General features: G+C 37.3%; 1 protein-coding gene across 4 annotated transcripts in view; it reads right to left on the bottom strand.

Moving 5' to 3' along the window:
* The window catches only part of ROBO1 (roundabout guidance receptor 1), a 680,447-nt gene that overhangs the window by 111,459 nt on the left and 548,416 nt on the right, over positions 1–20,572 (bottom strand). For all 4 annotated transcript variants that reach the window (XM_058043544.1, XM_058043535.1, XM_058043553.1 and 1 more), the window contains one exon: positions 2,996–3,153. In XM_058043544.1, coding sequence (XP_057899527.1) covers positions 2,996–3,153 — 158 coding nt within the window. The remainder of the gene's footprint in view (positions 1–2,995; positions 3,154–20,572) is intronic.

Raw genomic sequence — 20,572 nt, 5'->3', positions numbered from 1 at the left:
TGGGCACCACTGGGAGAGCTGTGCTCAAATAAAATGTGTGCTTCTATAAACCCCTTCACAGATAGCTCTGCCCTCACCCTTAACTTTCATTTCCTATTTGTTCCATTCCCTAGTTTATAACCTAAAATACATATACAGTTTTTTCTCTTCATAGCACATTTATTTGCCCCACAAATGGACCAAAAATATGAAAAGACTGATTTTTATTATCTCACCTACATAAACGCATTGATTTCCTTAACTCTACCCAGGACAAAATAATATTTTCTTTTTATTGCATTCCTGAGGAAGTAATGCCTTAACTTAGATCTTATTTATCTACATCTTTTGCTTCAATCTCTCAGTCAGGAACAGAGCTTCCAGCTCTGTTTTTCTGGCATTAGCACTCATTCTGAAAAGTCTAGATTTCTGACTCATAAATGACACTGTCATTGCAGAGGAAAAAAAATGCTTCCATATATCAAAAATAAGTTTGCTCCATGGAGATACCATCTCCTTAAAGAAAAGTATAGATATGAATCAAAAAAGATGTCAAGCATCATGCCTTATTCAGAATAAGTACAGTCTTAATGTTTATTTTAAATCTCTTGCCAGAAAGGAAAGCATTAATACAACGTGCTTCATGCAGCCTTTGACACTTACAGAACTCTTAAAATTGTAATGAGCCAAAGATCAACAAACCTATAAGAATGAAAACAACTGGAAATGCTTTAGAAGTGGAGCCACTCAAGCTTTTCCATTAATTAAATGCCCACTGGTATTACATATGCATTGAACACCAAGACATATAGGTTGACATTTCCTGATCTGCTAATTTCATGGCTTAAAAAGAGGAAAGTCACACTTGTACTATGGAAATTTACTGCCATTGAGTCAATCAAAATTTTGCCACCACATGAAGGTAGGTGCTCATTTTAAAAACAGACAATTATAAAGAAAAAAAAAAAAAAAAAGAAACCTAGAAACCTGTCACTTAAACTCTGTAATTTCATCCTTATTTCAGCTTTTGTACTCTTCTAGGTTTTTTTTTATTCCTGTTGCCAAACTGAAATAGAAATGCCTTTAAGGAGATAAATGAACAGAAATGGAATTATTCTAAGTCAGGTTTCACAATTAGCATTTCATTCCCATCTGCCCTTCAATAAGTTGTCCATTCCAGGTCCCAATCCCCACTCCCCTCCCAGCCACTAGCAAGATCATACAGATGGTTACTGCAAAGCTGTAAAGAGGGACATCTGAATGCATATTTACCCACTTGGCAAGACCCTGCTACAGCTGTGAGAGGATGCAAATCTGCATTACAATGCTGCTTCAGGCTCTCTGGCCTGTGTCAGGGAGCCCCCACAGTATCAATAGTGCTGCCAGGCACATATGACACTGGGCTGTGGCAGCTCTGTTAATTTACACCTCTGGAGACAAACCCTCATTTGGGCACCTGAAACAAGTGTGAATCTACACCTACATCAAAACTCACTTTCATTTGTTTGTTTCTGGGAGGCGACTTTGATAACAAACAATAACTCTGCCAGATGACATTGGTGAAGGAATAGTGTGTGGGTGAGCATTTGATACAAACACCAGAAAATAAAACCAAACTGAGGGGCTTTATTTCATCCTAAGAAAAGCTTAGGTGACACTGCCAGTCAGTGACAGCTACCCTTGTTCTGGGTATGTCTTTGTTCTGGCAGCTGGAACAGTTTTCATCTCTAACAAAAGAAATGTACTTAATAGGCAACACCTGAAAATCCCCTGCAAGAATAAACTACAGCAATAAAAAATGCAAGTTTAGAAAGCTCTTCCTGGAGGAAAAAAGAACAGCATAGGTAGCACTGGAATCTTCTCTTTATCTCAGGTCAACTGACTTGTCACGGTTGGAAGGAGATTTGAAAAGGAAATTGCAAGTTCTTAGCAAGTATGATTGGAGGAATAGAGTTAATAGCCAGCAATCAGTATGGGTTGGGAAAGGTACTTAAAAATTTAAATGTATGCATATGCCACAACTGCAGAATGCCTGGGCTTTGTGTTTGTAAAAAATAAATGGAATAACAGGCAATTTCAATCTCCAACCAAAATGGTAATTTTATACTTAGGTTGCTGGGGTCTGAGAGTACTTCCATTAAACATTTCCCTCAATTTGATGTGATTGAGGCATGTTAAAGGTATGTGCCTCTAATCCTGCTTTACATTAGAAATCCTTCCAGTACCAACAGGACAGTGTGTGCTTTCAGATGATACAGTTTCTCTCGTGTGCAAAGATATTTCTCCTATCACCACATTGGCAGCAAATAAATGATTTTTGAACCCCATTTCTCACTGCCATTTCTGCAAGACATTTAGGCTCATCAGCTCACTGTTTCAAAAGGATAGTTTTATGATTTGAGAAGCTGCTTTATCCATACTCGGGAATAGTCATGCACTGTATTCAGCAAGTTACAGATACAAATGAATATGACAACACCTCTAATAAAAAAACAGATTTATGTAAGATGGTGGGATAAGCCATTATCTCTCTAAAGAAATGTGTCTATATCCCCAAACCCTTTTAATCCTTTCTAACACAACACACAACTTTCCTGCATGTGCTATTTTCAGCAGAATTACAAAAGAGACTACTTGTAGTTTCTCTTTCCAACCAAAGGCAGATATTACAGACTGCAAAAATTTGTAGGTGGATGAAAGGTATGGAAATTATAGGACAGTGATGAGTACAACGAATTTCATTTCCACAAGCTTCTAATTCTTCTAAGGAAGAGAAGAATATAGGTTTTGCATAGGCCTCTTTAACAAACAAATGCATACCCTGCAATGAAGTGCTAGGAGATGAGAGGTTACATTCCAAGCTAAATGCAAACTAGCCCTTGCCTGTGAAGCAAGGAGAGGACACATCCTGGAAAGGACAGCACAGCCAGAGATGCCCACAGGCTCAAGAGACAAGAAATTAATTTGGATTAGTTGATTCTTGTGTTGTCTGGATAAAAAAAAAAATTATACTTACTGTAATTCTCTCATCTTTGTCATCCAGAGGGGTCCCATCTTTCTTCCATGATATAGTTGGCTCTGGGTGACCTCTTGGGGGCTGGCACTCCATCACTGCAGGTTCCCCCACAGCTACCATGACATCTGAGGGGTTTTGTCTGAAGTCATCCCGTAGAACTGAAAGAATAAAAGCAATGAAGCAAAAAATTACTCAATAATATGCTAACAGTGGAGCAAAGTGTTTTGTATTGGCCTTTAATGGTGCCTGTTGTCACTGTATTTCACATTAACAAACAGATCAGTTAATCAACAAATTGTACCCATCCCTGAATTTAGGGCAAAAATCAATGAATTAAATAAACTTCCCAGTTCTTTGATGACGTTACAAATCACTAAACATTTGCCCAGCCTTAGCCAAACTCATCTTTGCAATTTGGCTTGTGTCTTTTTAAAGAAAAAATATTAAAAACCTTTCCTGATCTCTGGTAGCTGTCACCTAGCCTAAACCAGGACCACATCCTTTATTTAGAAGTCGATTTTGCATCTTTTGTCGATTACCACCTTTGCACCCAAAGTAACATTTTTATTGTAGCTTCATTATCAGAATTTGTTCTTTTTCATCATTTGGCCAAGCCCAGGCCTAGGAAACTCTAATTTCCTCCAGTCATCCACTATGGATTTTATCAATAGCTGTGTGATTATTTTTCTTTCTGGGAAAGTACAGACATCATCCTGTGCTCACCAGACCACTACACAGGGACACGGTTTAAAGGAATAATGGCATTTCTAAGCCTTGCCAAGTAAGTGGCATTAGGTTTAATCTAAAAATAAATAACTCAAATGACAACAAATAGAACATTCTAGTCCCCTCCACTGCTGCTCCTCCATCCACACTGAACAAAGGGTAGGGTAATGGAAAAGCACACTGCACCCAAAGGACTCTCAGGATTTTTACAGAGCTGCATGTCACTCCTGCTACCTGCAACAATCTTGTGTCAACAGTAAATAATGCCAAGAAGCTGCAGCAAAAAAACCCACAAAATATATATCCTCCAAGCCATGGACCCCAGCTACATGGACATTGACTAGTGAACAGGGATTTGGTTGTTAGTGCTGCTTCAAGGGGAAGTGAGATTCATTGTCAGCTGAGAAGGAATGTGGCTGTTCCTACAAATTGGCATGTACAGGGCTACCACGGAGCCATCCCTCTCTGTAAGGCCTTTCATGCTCTAAAGTGCTCTGAGGGCAAGTGGGTCACCTGCTTTGGGACAGAGGTATATCCACCTTCCTCACACCTGCTTTTATTATAACGTAATATACAACTGGGAAAGTTCCACACGGATACACAAGTACAGGCAGGAATGAAAAACAATAAATAAAGAATACTTTGCCACTTTTCTAGCTAAATGACATAAATTCCAAAAATAACAAAGAATATTTGTGTGTCAAAAAGACTTAGATATAGTACAGATCTCACCAAACATTTGAATTTACTAATCCCCTTCCACACTGAAGCACTCACGTTTCTAATATTTCTGAATTTACTGAAATTTCTGGATGCCCTGGAAACAGGACACAGTGATGCTCTGAAAGAGCATAGTCAAGGATTAAATGTCTCTATCACATTAACAATACAAACTAATAGAACAGAATTATAGGACTTAAAGAAGATCTTATAGAATAATTTAGATTAGAAGGAGCCCCTGGAGGTCATCAAGTCTACAACAAGAATATGCTTTTGAATGACCATGTTCTCTTGGACAATTAGGTCTCTTCAACAGACCTAGTGTAAAGAGTTTATTTAAAAAAAACCAAAAAACAAGAACAAACCAACACAACAAATAAAATGTACCTATTTCTTACTGTACAAAAGCCTGAGAAAACATGCTGCACCTAAGATCAAAGTATTTATCTTCCTAAAAGCCAAGACTCATGGATATTTTCCTTCTATGAACTTAGGAAAAATTGAAAATATTTACAGGTATAACATCATGTTTTTAAAAAGGGAAATGATGTAATTTTCTGTTATTCAGAAAGGTAAGTCAAAAGACCAATCCTTTACACTCCCTTCTGCTTTCAACAAAACTTTATTAGGTTCAACCCACATTCTCTTACATCTTCCTTACCATATTCCCTTATATATTGATGCACCAAAATTGCACTTCAAATTAATTTTTGGTCATGGAAGTGTTAAAACATTACTCATGTACACTGAAAATGTAACATATTCTTGTTCCACTTATACTGAATTTGGTGTTAACAGCCAAAGACAATTTCTTGTGTTCCCAAGAAACCCTCAAGCCATCCAGCCACATGGATCACTATAAATCATGCAGTGCAAATGGATAGCTGGACACTGCAGCTATTGAAGTCCAAGAATTTTTTCTACTGAATACTTTAGAGACATAATCTGGCTTGGAGCCACTGATCATATTATTACTTTTTTTGGTTTTCTTCCCACTTCTTCAAATTAAAGAACATTAAAGAAGACACAGAAATTGCCCTAAGTTACAAACCCCTCCCTCCCACAGATCCAGTTCCCAGAGTCAGCACCACATGAAAGTGCAGAGGAGTTTATTTGCTATGCCACAGTTCTATTGCAACACAAAAAGAGGTGCTTTGACCATGAGTAAGAAGCTTCTTATTACTGCTGAAGATTGTATCACTTGGATAAATTTAAGAGACATATAAAAAGAAGCAGCCTGAAGTTTAAAAAAATTAAATCAAGTGATCTTAATAAAGCATAAGTGCTTTTCAAGTCTGAAAGACCTCATAACCTAAGAGAAAGGACTATTAGATAGCACCTCAGATGGCTTTAGCACCTTTGAAGAAACAAAGAAGTCCAGTACTTACATAATAAAACCAAATTACTTCTGTAATTTCTACACTCCTTAGTCTTATAATAGCTTGACAAGCAAAGTACCTTGCCTGCAAACCAAGATCTTTCACAAATTAACCAGTTCTAAATAGAATGCCTAGGAGCACATCAAAGGTCCAGGCCACAGATACTTCAAAACAAGTATTTTTTTCCTCATTTTCTATGAATTATTTTGGCTCTAACATCACATAATGAAATACTAACAAAATATAATCCATTAGAGATTACTCCACAGATAGTCATCGTAATTATTTTTGCAGCTGTAAAGCAGATACATGCTCTGTTTTGTTTGCCTCAGGCCCTGGCAATCTTGCGTGAAGTTATAAATCTAAAATTTTCATCCCTTACTGAAAAAAAACCTATTTTTTTCTTTCCTGTTTTTCATAGCCAAGGCTTACTGTAAATTGAGAAAACATTTCCTTTTTAATTTATATTAGAAGTATACTTTGCAATCCATGACAGTGAATGCTTTTTGTTACTTGATGGTGAAATTTCACCACTTTCTACATATATGCAGCTAGAATTAAAAAACTACATTTTAAGAAGATATTTGATTTTTTTTCTTTTTTTTTAAGAATCTTCATAGATATAACATTCTCCTCCCCATTTCTGCCAGACCTTGGTTAAGGTTTTCTAGCATTTCCCCTGACATTCTCTGAAATCCAATGAAGGATGATTGCAATCATCATCACAGCACAGCTGGGACAAGTCCATGATCTTGCTGTGTGAATTTGCTGAACTACTCAGGTTCAAAAGCAACTTTTGTAGCTCCACTTAAAAGTCAACTGCTCACACACCTACTTCGTATGGTGTACTCTTCAATCCACTAAAGAGTTTTACTTTCCCCAGAGAATCTTTCTCAGGGAAGAAGGGAATTGGTAACCACTTGAAGATAAATTTTTACTGATAAGCAACATACATTTTTATTGATAAGCAGAGATGGCACCAAAACAGTACTCTGTAAAATGCAGCACTCAGTGCTTTTTTTTCTTAAGTTCTTTGTTGCCTTCTATGAAAAAGAGTAGGGAGACACTATAGGGTGAAATGGGAGGAAGATAGGCAGGATTTTTTTGCCTATATAAACTGTGGGTAATTCAGAAAGGTTACTGTTGCATTTTATCTGTAAATAACTGTGACTTGCAAGGGACATATAAAACACAAGATAAAATAAACCAACCAGAAAGTTCTAGTCAATACTTGAAAAGAATGAATTTGTAAGGAACACACTAATTACCATCAGACATTGTGGATATCATGCCTTAACAGGTGGTATCATTTAAGATCTGGAAATCAGAAAATTTCCTGCAAATTTTGATTACAGGTCTGTTCTAGTCCAGATGCTTCCAGATGCCAGATCAGTTCAAAGCAATGCACCAGAATATATCTGGGATTTCCAATCAACCAAGATCAACCAGCCACGGTCACCCAGTGAACAGAGGAAACGGGAAATGTTGATGCTTGTACTGCAAATTTCTGAATGAGACCAAGGCAATTTTAATCCATTTTAATTCTTATAAAAAGGCATCACTTGCTTCCCATTAACTCTCTTGCACCATCCCATACAAAACACACAATTTTACAAAAGTCTGCTTCTTAGAGAGAGACTGGTGAGCCAAAGTATGGCACAATTATTTAACAGAAGACATCCCAACAAACTCCACTCTTTCAGCATGAACATCATTTGATTCTTTCTTTGAATGTGCCCCAAAAATGGTGGAAAAAGAAAGTGAAATAAACAGAAGAAATGATCATCACATTTCTTTGAACAACTGGACCTCAGCTAATAAGAAAGTTTCCAACCCAAGCAAACAAAACCCTCCTGACATCAAACAAGCTAAATACAAACCTTAGTGGCCCATTGCCCTGCATTTTGGCTAATTTTGTTACAAGTTGAAATAGATTTAAATTTTTTCTTAATATACACCAATTCGACTATTTTCATTAATTTAAATAGATAAAAAGTATTTCTATGTTTCCCTTTTCCTCTCCAACAAAAGAGCAGTATTTACAAACTAAGTTTCCACCTAATACTTCATTTGACTAATAAAGTATGATGAAGAAAACAAGAAAAATGAGAGCTTGCTTTGAAAGCCTGTAAGATGAGGGAAACAAAAATAGGATTCAGGAGGTTATATAAATCTTCTAATCCCATGAAGCTGTAATCAAAGAGAAACTAATTATTGCTTAGTCAGGATTGAGTTGTTATTCAAAAACAGAACTCTTCCTGTAATTTAGGCTCAGCAATGATCCCTTTTCCCCACTACCTACTGAACTTGTAATTCAAATTTTCTGAGACACACCAGACATTTTTGGCATTCAAATATAAGATGGTTGTCAGTTGGAACAGTGCTTCAAACCAGGTGCTTAATTTTAATTACAACTAACTTAAGCATCAGCCAGAATTATGGTACCTTGTTTAAAGACTTTGCTGGCATGAAATTTATACAGATGTCAGGATAAAATTTTTAATACATGCATGCCAGTAACAGGAAAGTGTTAGAGCACCTAATTAAGCAAAAAAGAAACAAACAAAGGTATGCATTATCAAATTTATGTCAACCCATGTGTTACCATATTAGATTTTAGACCTCATTAAACTGTTACCTGGTTTGACCAGAAAACTTGATCATTTTCAAATGAGAAGTAATATTTCTGAAGAGACCTCCCTAAAAGTCTCCATGCAGCCATAAAATGTTAAAAACTTATTCCCTGAAAAAATGCTTTCTTTTCCTTTCTGGAGGTGTTAAAACCAGGTCAACATTGGTGTTAACTAAAATAAATAGTCATTAAAACGGAACAGAAGGAGTAGAGCTATAAATAGTCAGAAATTACTCTTGTGATCATCCAACAAGACCATTCATGTATTGCAGGCAATAATTCCATGCAGTGACCCAGTCCAGCAGTGCTGTATGGAATGCTTCAAAAGATGTCCACACTTCCACAAGGCTCCAAGAGGCTGGAAGGCACAGCCAGCATGCCCAGGGCTGCTCACTTCCATAATTTTCACTTCTCTGATGTTTCCTACCTCCAGCACTCTGACCTCTTGCTACCCCTGCTCAGTCAGACCGAGAGCCTACTGCAGGCAGGCAGATGCCAATCAGTTCATATCACATCTCTGATATTCTCTCAGCCTTCTCTGAGGCTCAAAACCCAAATGAGCACTGGACACGCGGCCACTGCTCCGAGCACAGCCCCTCTGTGTGAGAATTCACAGCAAACAGTTTCCAGAGGAGGCTGCTCACTGTAAAGATGCTGATTCTAAAGCAATGAGCACCACTTGACACCAGCACAGCACAGATCTACCTTTAATCCTTGCCTATACATTTATGACCACACATTCAACACCATCTATTCACACAGTGCTGTCATACTCTGCTCTAAAATCTGCCCATCTACCACCCTAAAGTCTGAAAAAACAAAAGCATTTTAAAACCAAATGGTTTTTTGCTTAGCAGTCACATGTATTTGTATGAGTTATTTAGACCTTTACCTGAGTCTATGTAATTGAGATCACAATATTATACACATTTCTATTTCAAGATCTCCTTTAGTGAAAGAAAACAACCATTAAAACCCCTCAGTAAAACAAGTGTGTTTTTTCTACTTTATTACCACTGAGATGAACTAATTTAGTTTAAACAGCTGGTTCATAAATACTTCCTCCATGATATCACAACTGAAGGGTTCATGAATGCAAGAAAATATATCAAAAGGCCTTTCTTTTAGACATTGAAACAATTTAGGAACTGTCTTCTATTATTATGCTTGTTCTCATTTTGTCAATGATTTTTCAATTTTGGTAGACATTGTAAGAGGCATATAGAAATTTTAACAGTAATTTACATTTGGAAAAGGTAAGAGTGCTGAAGAACAGCACTTAACTTGAATGAATGAAAAAGAATTACTCAAAGAATTAATTAAAGAGTGAATGGTATATACATAATGCTTAGGTTCAGAAAACTTGCATTCCTACTACCCAGCAGAGTAGCGAAGAATTTCCAGCAATGGGAGACTGCCTCTCATCAAACACGCAGATCTGCTAAAGATTTTACTTAATCTTGCACCACATTCTGCTGTAAGAGCATTAACAGATTAAAGGTGTCAGAAAGCAGCATTAAGTTCATGTTACCAGCCTGTGTAATTTAGTACAACATTATTAGCACCACCTGGCTTATGACACCGGCAGAGAGCACCGACAGTCAAAGCAGCAGAGAAACATGGCTTTGTTTTGGCTCTGACAAACAGAACCAAGACAACAGAGCTAAATATAAGTGACAGATGTAGAAAATAGCAGCAGTGAAATCAGACCACACCTCTAAAACAGTAACAAAATGTACTGTCTCTATTACTGTAACCTTTAAGTTGTTTTTAAACGGATTCTCTCCAAAAAATCATGGCTTTGATTGATTGATTGTTTTTTCTCTGCCCATCCAAAGAGGACCTGGGGGTGCTGGCTGACAGCAGCTGAACATGAGCCAGGTTGTGCCCAGGTGGCCAAGAAGGCCAATGGCACCTGGCCTGAATAAGGAACAGAGTGACCAGCAGGACCAAGGGAGAGACTGTCCCCCTGCACATGGCAATGATTTTATTCGTATGTCCAATCCTGGGCTCCTCACTCCAAGGAGACTGAGGCGCAGGATTGTCTCCAGAGCTGGGGAAGGGCCTGGAGCACAAGTGTGATGAGGAGCAGCTGAGGGAGCTGGAGGTGTTTAGCCTGGAGAAAATCAGGGGAGAGCTGGAGGTGTTTAGCCTGGAGAAAAGGAGGCTCAGGGGAGAGCTGATCTCACTCTACAGCTCCCTGACAGGAGGTTTCAGCCAGGTGAGAGGTGGGTTCTGCTCCCAGGTAACAAGACAGGACAGGACAAGAGGAAATGGCCCCAAATTGCACCAGGGGAGGTTTAGGTTGGGTATTAGGAAAAAGACTCTTCACTGAAATGGTGTTCAGACATTGGAAGATGCTGCTGAGGGCAGTGGTGGAGTCACCACAACTGGGGGGATGGAAAAGATGTGAACATGTGGCACTTGGGACATGGTTCAGTGGTGAACTTAATGCTGAGTTAACAGCTGGATTCAATGAGCTTAAAGATCTTTTCCAGACTAAACCATTTGATGATTCAATACAGCATCATTACATTAGGATCTTTGTATCTATTGAAGGTTAATAATTACCATGTCTGGAAAAGTGTCATTCCCTAAGACACTCAACAAATAAAAGACCACCCTGCTTCTAATCCATCGCAGTAGGAGGAAATCAAGGACTGCTGCACCAACTGGATCACATATTTAAAAGGTGCTGATGGCAAATACATGTCATATGCTTGAATCAAGCAATATGTTACACTGCAAAAGCAATTAAATATTTAGGCATTTGGCAATACAATTATGACTGCATAGAAAGACTTTAAAATAAATATATTTATTGTCATTCATTCCTGTCATTAAGAAACTCCCAAATGTTAATAGAAAGGCATGCTTAAGAAGCAGGATTCAAGAAAATAAAAAAGACTTCTTTAAAAAACATTGGCTGAAAGTTACTGAAAACCATTACAAAAAATTAATGGAAACCACTCAGAATGTCTGAATTTATTTCACTCATTTAAGATTTGGGGTTTAAGTACTGCCTGGAATCTTACTGGGCAGCATAGCTGTCAGCCTATAACAGTATCTCCATGTGTGGAAAGGAAATTGTAAATGGATTAGATGATGAATTGAGAATCAATTAAATGACCAAATCTGATAAGTCATATAAAGAGTAATTTTAACTCCTGTGAGAAAGGGTAACTGACAGGCCTCAGAGAGCATGCGGCAGCACTGGGAAACCTAATTAAATCCTGAAGGATCTGTGATGCCTCAGGCACGCAGCTCAGAGAGTATCCCTTAGGTTGATTGAAAATTGAAAATAGATAAGGAGAAGGGAACCCTAATTATTAATTTGACTGACTGTGTAGGAAGAGCAATCCCTCTCAATGTCTTCCACATATTATGCTCCAGGACAAGGCATCTACTAACTGTAACTAAGAATTTACCTCCTGGAAGAATAAATTAATTTCTACAGACTGCAGAGATTATTTCCTTTCACTTATCATAAATATTAAATATTTGCCGGTATTTTCTGGCAGTAGTAGCAGCAGCAGTAGTAGTAGATTCTACATTTTGTTTTGGGGTTATTTGAATTGCGCTGGATTACAGACAGTATTTTCAGCGTGACTAACACAGCATATTTCCAAATTTACAGACACAAACCAAGGAATTTTAGATACAGCTCAGCCAAGAAGTGTCTTTCAGACATCACAAACCAGTTTTCATAAGGCAAAAAAGGGTGTACATGTTTATATCCAGGGATTTGCCTGCATTCTGTACAGAAAGATTTTTCTCTCTACACTCCAAACAAAGATTCTGAAGTTTAGTTCAGATTCTGAAGTTCAGATCAAATTATAATGGAGAAAAAGAACCAGATTAAGAGGCTGCATGTCTGGGCCATCCAAATTACATCATAAAGAGAGAACTGAACTCAAAGAAGAGATATGGGACCAAAAAAGAAAAGGTGAGAAGACACTTCACCAGAACTCCAGTGTTTTCCTTAACTACTCACCAAATTTATTCCACTAGCAGAAGAGAGTTCTTTTTCAAGGAAGAATGCAAGAACTAACACAGAAATGTCTCTGTCATCTAATTCAGAATAAAGGAATTCAGGTAGAAAGGCCAGAAGCAGCCCATTTAGCTGGTTTTCAATGAAAGGTTAAAGCTGGAATGGCAAATGAAGCTAGACTGCAATTGATTTTAAAGGTATTTCTCTCAAATAGCAGGCTATGCTGGCTTGTGTGGTGAAAAACTTCTTCCCACAGTTCCTACGAGGGAAGCTCCCTCAGCAGGCCAAATCTGAAGGAACCTCATTTGTTGTAACCTGTGCTGTTAAAAAAGGAGAAGCAACTGCTCCAGAGTCTTGCCAAGGAAGCTGGCATCACTTTTCCTGTAGTACATGAAAGACTTAAATGCTGACCATACTTGTATGTTTGCTTATAATCATCCTTTTGCTCTGGAGGAGTAAAAAAAATTTAAGAGGAGAAATGTGCAAAGAACTAAAGATTTCCATGCCCTTGATAAGAATTTTTCTGCAGTAGTTCTAAATCTGCATATGCCCTATGTTAGTGTTCTGCTAAAGGTGCTGCCTCTACACAGCAATTTTAGCCCCGTCCTTCTGCTTAGCATGCAAATTCTAGGGTGTTATAACTGTACCACTACCATCAACATTTTATGAAAGGACCCTATTTCCATGAAAAAAATCCCCATTATGCCCTTAAAGTGGTTGAAAAAAATGACATTTTAATATCAGAGAATATACAGTATCATTATCACACTCAAACAGCCAAGTGGCTTCTTTAATATTCCGGAAAATTATATTCCCCCATTACGCATGAGGTCAAGCCTGAAACATCAGTCAGAGGGGGCAAGATGCAGGCACTTCATATGGCTGAGTGGCTCATTCTAAATAACAGCAGAGCAAAGAACAGCATTTGCTGGCACCACACACTACAGCAAGGCCACACAGCTGAGAAATGTTTCTGAACTATTACACACACTTTATTCTGTTCTATTGTTCTCTTATTGTATACAATTTTATTGTCTTGGCAGAACCTAAAACCACAGAGCTCCACTGTCTTTGTTCAGCTCTCCAGACTGCCATACAGCAGGATATACCTCAGTTAGATAGTAGATGGTTCATCAATTATACCCTGCATTCCCCAATGTGTGACTGCATCATCCTTGTGGTAATGCTGTCTTGTTTTTCACATCCTAAAACAATCAAGATGTAACTTGACAAGAGATCGCCACGGTAGAAATGGATAAACCATTTCAAAATTACATTTATGCCAAATGTCATATACTTTCCAAATTACTTTTGCTGGTTTTAGAAAACAATGCAGGGAATCACCTCAGGGGAAAATGGCAGACAGCCTCACACAGAGGTCACAGAGAAATATAGTCCTCATCTAATTCAATTAACTGCTTTCAGTTAGATCCCAAATGGTACAGGCAAACATTTGTTCTATTTCAGGCCTATTCTAAGAAATGAATCATTCTGCTTTCCCACTACACAAAGGCACAGCAAAATATCACGCACTCGATTATTTTATTTTTCTGAATTTGAAAAATCTCAAGACAGATGTCTTTATGATTTACAGTGACATCTTATAATTTAGGAAACCATCTGAAGACTTCAAATATAATAAAATTCTACGAACAGCATTGCAAAAAGTAGCAAAGTTAATAGCTAAAACAATGAAAAATGGTTTTGAAAGCAAACAGACACACCAAATTCACCAAGCTGGAACTCTGAACTGCAGCTCTTGGAGATTTATATGCTATAGTAAATGGCAAAAGACAGTAAAATCATACAGAAAAGTACTTCTGCATTTGGACTCTCATGCTGGCTTCAGTCCCTATGAGATATTCAAAGGCAAAGTGCCAGTTGATCAATATGTTAGTATTTAATGTGCAGTGAATGCTACCGAGGAAAAATCAGAGAAACATTGCCTGTTAGCAGAGTGTGCTGTTGTGCTGGCAGGAAGGAGTGCATGGAGTTGTGGATCCCCCCATGTGGTAAGGCAGCAGCCAGCAGTCTGAATCAGAATTAACAAAAGGAAACAGAGGGCGATGCTCAGCGTGAACACCAACGCACATACAGCCAGGCAGATTTCATTACTGAAGATTTTAATTTTGATTAAATGCTTCCTTTCATATCATGTCCCATTCATTGTCTCCTACCCTGTGTTTTCATTAATACTTTAATACACAGGGAACATTAAGTTGCATAACTTCAGTGTTGCAGCTAAAGATAGCATCTTTAATAACAGCTACAAAAGAGGTGCTGGCATCCCCCAGTGTCCAACTTTGGGATGCTCTGAGGCACAGGGGGCTGGCTGTGGCACGCAGGACAGTACATCAGCACTCTACACCAGAGCAAAAGGAACATGGATCACTGCAAGTGACCTTAGACTGTATGAAAAAGGGACTTATAACTGCATCCAAGGCAAAGCAAACCAACACAATGGAAACAGCTGTGAAAGGCAAAAAGTATCACGGTGGTGAGTACTTATGGGGGAAGTCTGTGCAAAGAAATAAAGATTGCATTTCCCTTTCTGTCACAGCCTGTGAGAAACTGCAGTACAATGCAACTCCTCAAAACCTTCCCAGGAAACTACAGCAGTAACATGAAATTTGAGTAATTTGACAGTTATCTTCTTTTCCCTTGCTTTTTGGTGTTTCTACCTACAAATGATGAAACTTAAGTCTGGACAAAACTCAAGAGACCACACTTTTTCTTGATTCCATATGAGCATGGGTACCCTCAGCAGAAGTACCTACACTAAATTTCCCTTGCCCTTGCAAACCTGAACTGTGGAGTGTATGGTGCCCTCCACAACAACCTACCAACTCTGTTAATTCAACTCCTACCCGTGCTGAGCAGCGTCTCCATGTCAATTTCTTAGATTTCCATTCAGAATTGTTATAGAGAGAAAAAGCAAATGTGGTATTGTGTAAGACCAGGATCCTTTCATTTCTCCATAAACTCTGAATCAATTTTCAAATCAGTTTAGTGGCCTGGTTCTTTTCTGTGTTTAGGCACAAAAAGTAAGTTTGGAAACATGATGAGACCTGGTCTGGATGCCAAAATATGAATGTCATACCTTTTCAGGATGGTTTTAAAAAAGTAAATTAATTGCTATTAATTTTGGCAAACAGAATATTTAGAAGTCACTGAACTTGCAAGATAAAACTGCTGGTATATTCTAATAGTTCACTAAGAAACAACTGATTTAAGTGGGAGAGGAGTGGAGCAGGGAAGTACCCCCCAAAAAATTATCTGGATTGCCAAAATCCTTACACTTGTTTTTCTGGTATACAATGTGACAACATATTTTTATTGTTAAAGGATTTCCCAGTAAATTAAAACCCCCATGGGTGATGGATGAAACTAGACCAGAAGATGAACACCAGGTTCAAACAGACCCACCTGGAGTCTTCCTGAAACAGTGCAGACATTTAAGGAAAAATGTTTCTCTCTATAAATACACCTCTTTTGGGTTGCACTCCCTTGAAACTCCTTTCTGCACACAGAGAGAACACACAGTAGAACTAACAACACTTGATATCATAAAAATTCCTTAATAATATCCACTCCAACAATCTCAGAAATGTTAGTTTTAAGCTCACATTACAGTGCACCTATTGCTTAGACTTTGGGTAGTGATTACAAAACCACCAGAAACACGAGGACTAAACAGGCAATGTAAGCCTTATCTTGTCAGAAAACAAGAAAACACAAACCAGCAAATAAGAACCTTCAAAGTCACCATGCTCATTTATATATGAGAATCTAAAGCAAAAAGAGATACTGTCTTTGCTGGAAAAAGTGCTTTGCTGCTGTTTGTGTGCTTGAATGCAATTCATTGGCACCTTTCAGTAGATTCCACAAGTCATTACTCAAAAGCTTTCCTGAACTTTCAGACTGAGACAATACAGTTAGTTTAGGCAGAAAATGCTTTTAAATTTTAGACACTCCTAGTGTTTATACAAACTGTAAGGTCCATATAAGTACTTGGTATTTGCTATATTTCTTGTTGGCTTTACAGTAATGAGATACTTGTCTCAGAACTGAAATACTTAGAGTATTATGTAGTACCAAATTCACAATTATTTGTGTACTACTGCTACCTGATAAAACCTATTTGTGTATTTTGGATTTTTTGGGGGAGGAAGAAGAATATCTGCTGTGTCCTTACTAAAGCCACAGAAATAGTATTATATAACCACAAATCAAATGAATTGATGGACCTGGTCAAAAATGGGAACACTTAAGAGTGTAACAGTAAGCATGGGAAATAAAGGGAGTTGTAAAGAGTTTATAGAAGTTACACTGGCTATCATAAGTAAGAAGTGCCATTAGGATTTATTCCCATTATTGTGTCAAACTTCTCTCATCACTGTACCTGTACACATCATGCCTGGGTAGCCTTTGCTATTCTAACATGTAAAACTCTATGACAGACAAAACTATCTGATCTCTGAGAGGGAAACAATTTTGAGAGGAAAGGGGTAGCTCTATACATATTCATTTAAAAACACCCAGTAACAAAAACCTCACTAAACTCTGCCAAGGTTCATGGAAACAATTGGGATTTGTATATACATCATTTGGATATGGGCCATTATCAAACTATCTAGAGAGTTAATCAACAGAGGACACTCTCAGCAAAACAAGACTGATGCTACATAATCAGAAACACCAGAGCTGTAAACAATGGGAATGCACATTATTCCCAAACAGCATAAATAATTTAAGACTTCCAGAACCGAAATTAATCTACATACCATTTGAAGCACACAGAGCCACCAATTCAGACAGAATAATGAAAGGTAAGGGAAAAACAGATGGATAATTAAAAAGATACTTCTCAAGTGGGAATAGTCTTAGCTTTGCACTGCTGGTAACAAGAAATAAATATCAAGAAAATCCTATTACACACATGTATATTTTATACGATTATTTTTTTTCCAGAAGGGATTGTTGGGTGTTTTTCTTTTCCTACACTCTGATTGGACAGTAAACCTGCTGTATCCATCAACATCTATCTGATTAACTCTTCATCTCTTTGAAGCATCATTGTTTTATAGGGCACTGTTTGCAGAGAGATGGAAACAATCTCATTTGCCCATATTTGAGATGAGCATTCTTCCTTTAAGCCCCAACTGGCCTAGAAGTCAGCACCCTTTCATCCCCAGATGAAGTCTCCACAGCACACTTCAAAGGAAAAAAGATACTTATGGTGTCTTAACCTTTCCTTTGAAACTGAATCTGTGCATCCAATATCATCTAGCAAGGCTAATTGCATAGTATGCAAGGGAATTACTATTATTTCAATATAGCCCACCATAGAGAAACGATGAAAGCTGAGGCACTGTTGTAACATGTAACAGGTTTTACATAAAGACAGCACCACAAATAGACTATGAAAGGCAAGTATCTTGGACAACAGGAGAATTTCACAAATTAACTGTATAATTATCTGAAAAATTATATTCAAATATCAGCCAGCTTATTCTGCAAAGAAAGCCTTAGGTGGAGAGACAATATAGTGAAAAAAACAAAAGAGAAAGGGAGAGGGGGATGTGATTTCATGGTTAGATGTTCCCATAGTTCTTTCATCTTATTAACTTCCTGTACTCCATGTCCTAATCTCCTTACCCTCCTTGAGTTTTACATTTTCCTATAACACAGATTTAAATTAATTCAAAAGCTGATTTAAGGTAAAGTAGAGAACACGAAAATCCAACAGAGAACGAATATGAGCATTTCATCATTAAAAAAAAACCCAAACATTTCTGATTCAGGAAACCACAGTGCTTAAAAGAGTGGCCTGTGCACAAGTAGAAGTATGATCTAAGTTTGGAAAACTCTTACTGCATTAAGCAGCTTATACTGTAAGAATGCAAAAGAAAGATAACTAATTTAGAAACAACTACAATTTTTCATTTAGAAGAACAGCAACCTTCTATGCCTCATGAAAATTCATGAAAAATTCGCATGTTTCTTGAGTTCTATTAATGCACAAATAAGACAGAAATATTGAAACCTAAGTTAGAAGAGTGCTTAAACATGTCACAGTGTTTCTGGAGCAACCATAAGTTTAGATATGCTTAAAAGTTTTTTTCAATTAGGGAGAGATCAGTCAGTTCTCCCTCTAAATGCCAAAAGCAGAGAAAAAGGTCTTGAATTTGGTAAAAGTGCATGAACAGTGTTCAGGTAAAAACCCAAACCAAGCCAAAAGCTCATCAAAAGCAAAACACAACAGAAAAAAAACCCTGAAAAGTCCTAAGTAAAACTAACAATGTATTTTTTACAGAATGGGAGCTGCCTTTTTTATTACTTCCTCACTGAAGAGTGGAGGGGTGCAATTACACGACCTACACTGAGCACTGCTTTGTGATTTTGCACCAGGGACCATCTGAGTCAGAATGAAGCAGTTGAGCCCAAATTCACCCCAGCCTAGAATGCAATAAGAGCATCCAGCCCCACATGAGGTACCAGGGATTGAAAACAGCTTTGTCCATTTATAAAAAACATCATAAGGTATTTATTTTTGTTGTTACATTTACCATATGAGGTTGGAAAATAGTACATGAATATTTTTTCCACACACACACACATATATCTGTATTCCTACACTGTCCACATAATCAGAACACATTTTGTTTCTCACATTTCCAAATACATGTGGAGCACTAATGTGTGAATGCATTGCTTATCACTAAATAAAATGCATTTACAATTTATACATGTTTACTTTAGGCAACATGATCAGTCAATAACAATCAGTCATGTTTTTAAAGGCAGCCAAGTTCTTCAGAAATGAACTTGATATTACTTGGTTACTTCAATAATTTTTCCATAATTGGAAATTATGGAAAATAATTATTGAATCTATTAGTGAATCTATTAGTAGCACCTACACTCAGCAAGCACTGAAACAATCATCCACTATTTTTAAAGACATTTGATGTCAGATATAAAAGTTTCAGAGGAAACAGCTATGAAAAAGAGCACAGAAAATAGGGTTACTTTTAATTATACACAGAAATTAATATCTAGCACAGAATAACACATTATTGACATGGTAATTAAAATATTGTATTCTGAAAGATAAATATATTAGCAAGCCAGAAGGACCTGGCCTTATTTTATTATGCTTTAATAGAGAGGAAATAGAGTTAAACAGATGGCACTCAGTATTTCTCAATGAATTCAGCATCTGTGAGTACATGTTGCATAAATGCCAATTAAAATGTGTCCGAGTAAATTTAATTCCCTTGCTGATAGAATGTAAGCCAACCTAGCTGGCTAAAGATCAAGGTTAACTTTAATCATCTGCTCAACTTGTAGCAAGTTGCTCTCAAATTGTACAGAAATTCCCAGAGAAATAATAAAACAGTGTTCCTATTGATTTGTATTCATTTACATTCATAATTCTCTTCTCAAGTGTTGGGACAAAGCACAAAGGGGAAAAAATATAGTACTGTGTGAATCATTTGACAAATCTAAACTGAAGAAATATTTCTTTGATTTAAAAAGCTTCTGCAGAAACGTTCAGCAGAACTTCTCCTTTGGGCAATTTTATGAAGTAATTATTTTAGAAGTGACCTGATAATTTTTATGAGTCACACAAGACACTTTTTAATTTCCTCTACTCTATCACTGAAAAACGACCACAATATTATATTAGGTTGTCATCTAAATTTTTCATAGAATGCAAAGTGAATTTTGATTATTAAATGATCAAATAAAATAAAAAGAGTATATTGAAAAGCTAAAGCAATACTGTTAACGCAACCCTATAGCAGTTCTAATTTAATTTGGCATTTACTATCTTGCAATAAGGCAGAGAAGGACAGAAAAAACACCTTAGGTATGAAAACACCCCACCAAACACCATCCAAAGGCAAAATTCTGAAAACTTTGAGATTTTGTGCCATATTTCAAGAATTACAATGTGCACTCTAGTGGATTTGTACACAGGAAAACTGAGCATCCACCCCATGAGAAAAGAGAAGGCATTTTTGTGATGGTCTGAGCCATCCTTAAAAATTCTGTATCATTGACTAAACTGGGGCAAATGTACACCAAGCAAAGCTTGGATCTTTTGCAAAGCTAATCAATTA

The sequence above is a fragment of the Melospiza georgiana genome, chromosome 2, assembly GCF_028018845.1.
Source record: "Melospiza georgiana isolate bMelGeo1 chromosome 2, bMelGeo1.pri, whole genome shotgun sequence".
Taxonomy (NCBI): domain Eukaryota; kingdom Metazoa; phylum Chordata; class Aves; order Passeriformes; family Passerellidae; genus Melospiza; species Melospiza georgiana.
The sequence above is the reverse complement of the archived record's forward strand: the minus strand, read 5'-3'. Positions and strand labels throughout refer to the sequence as shown.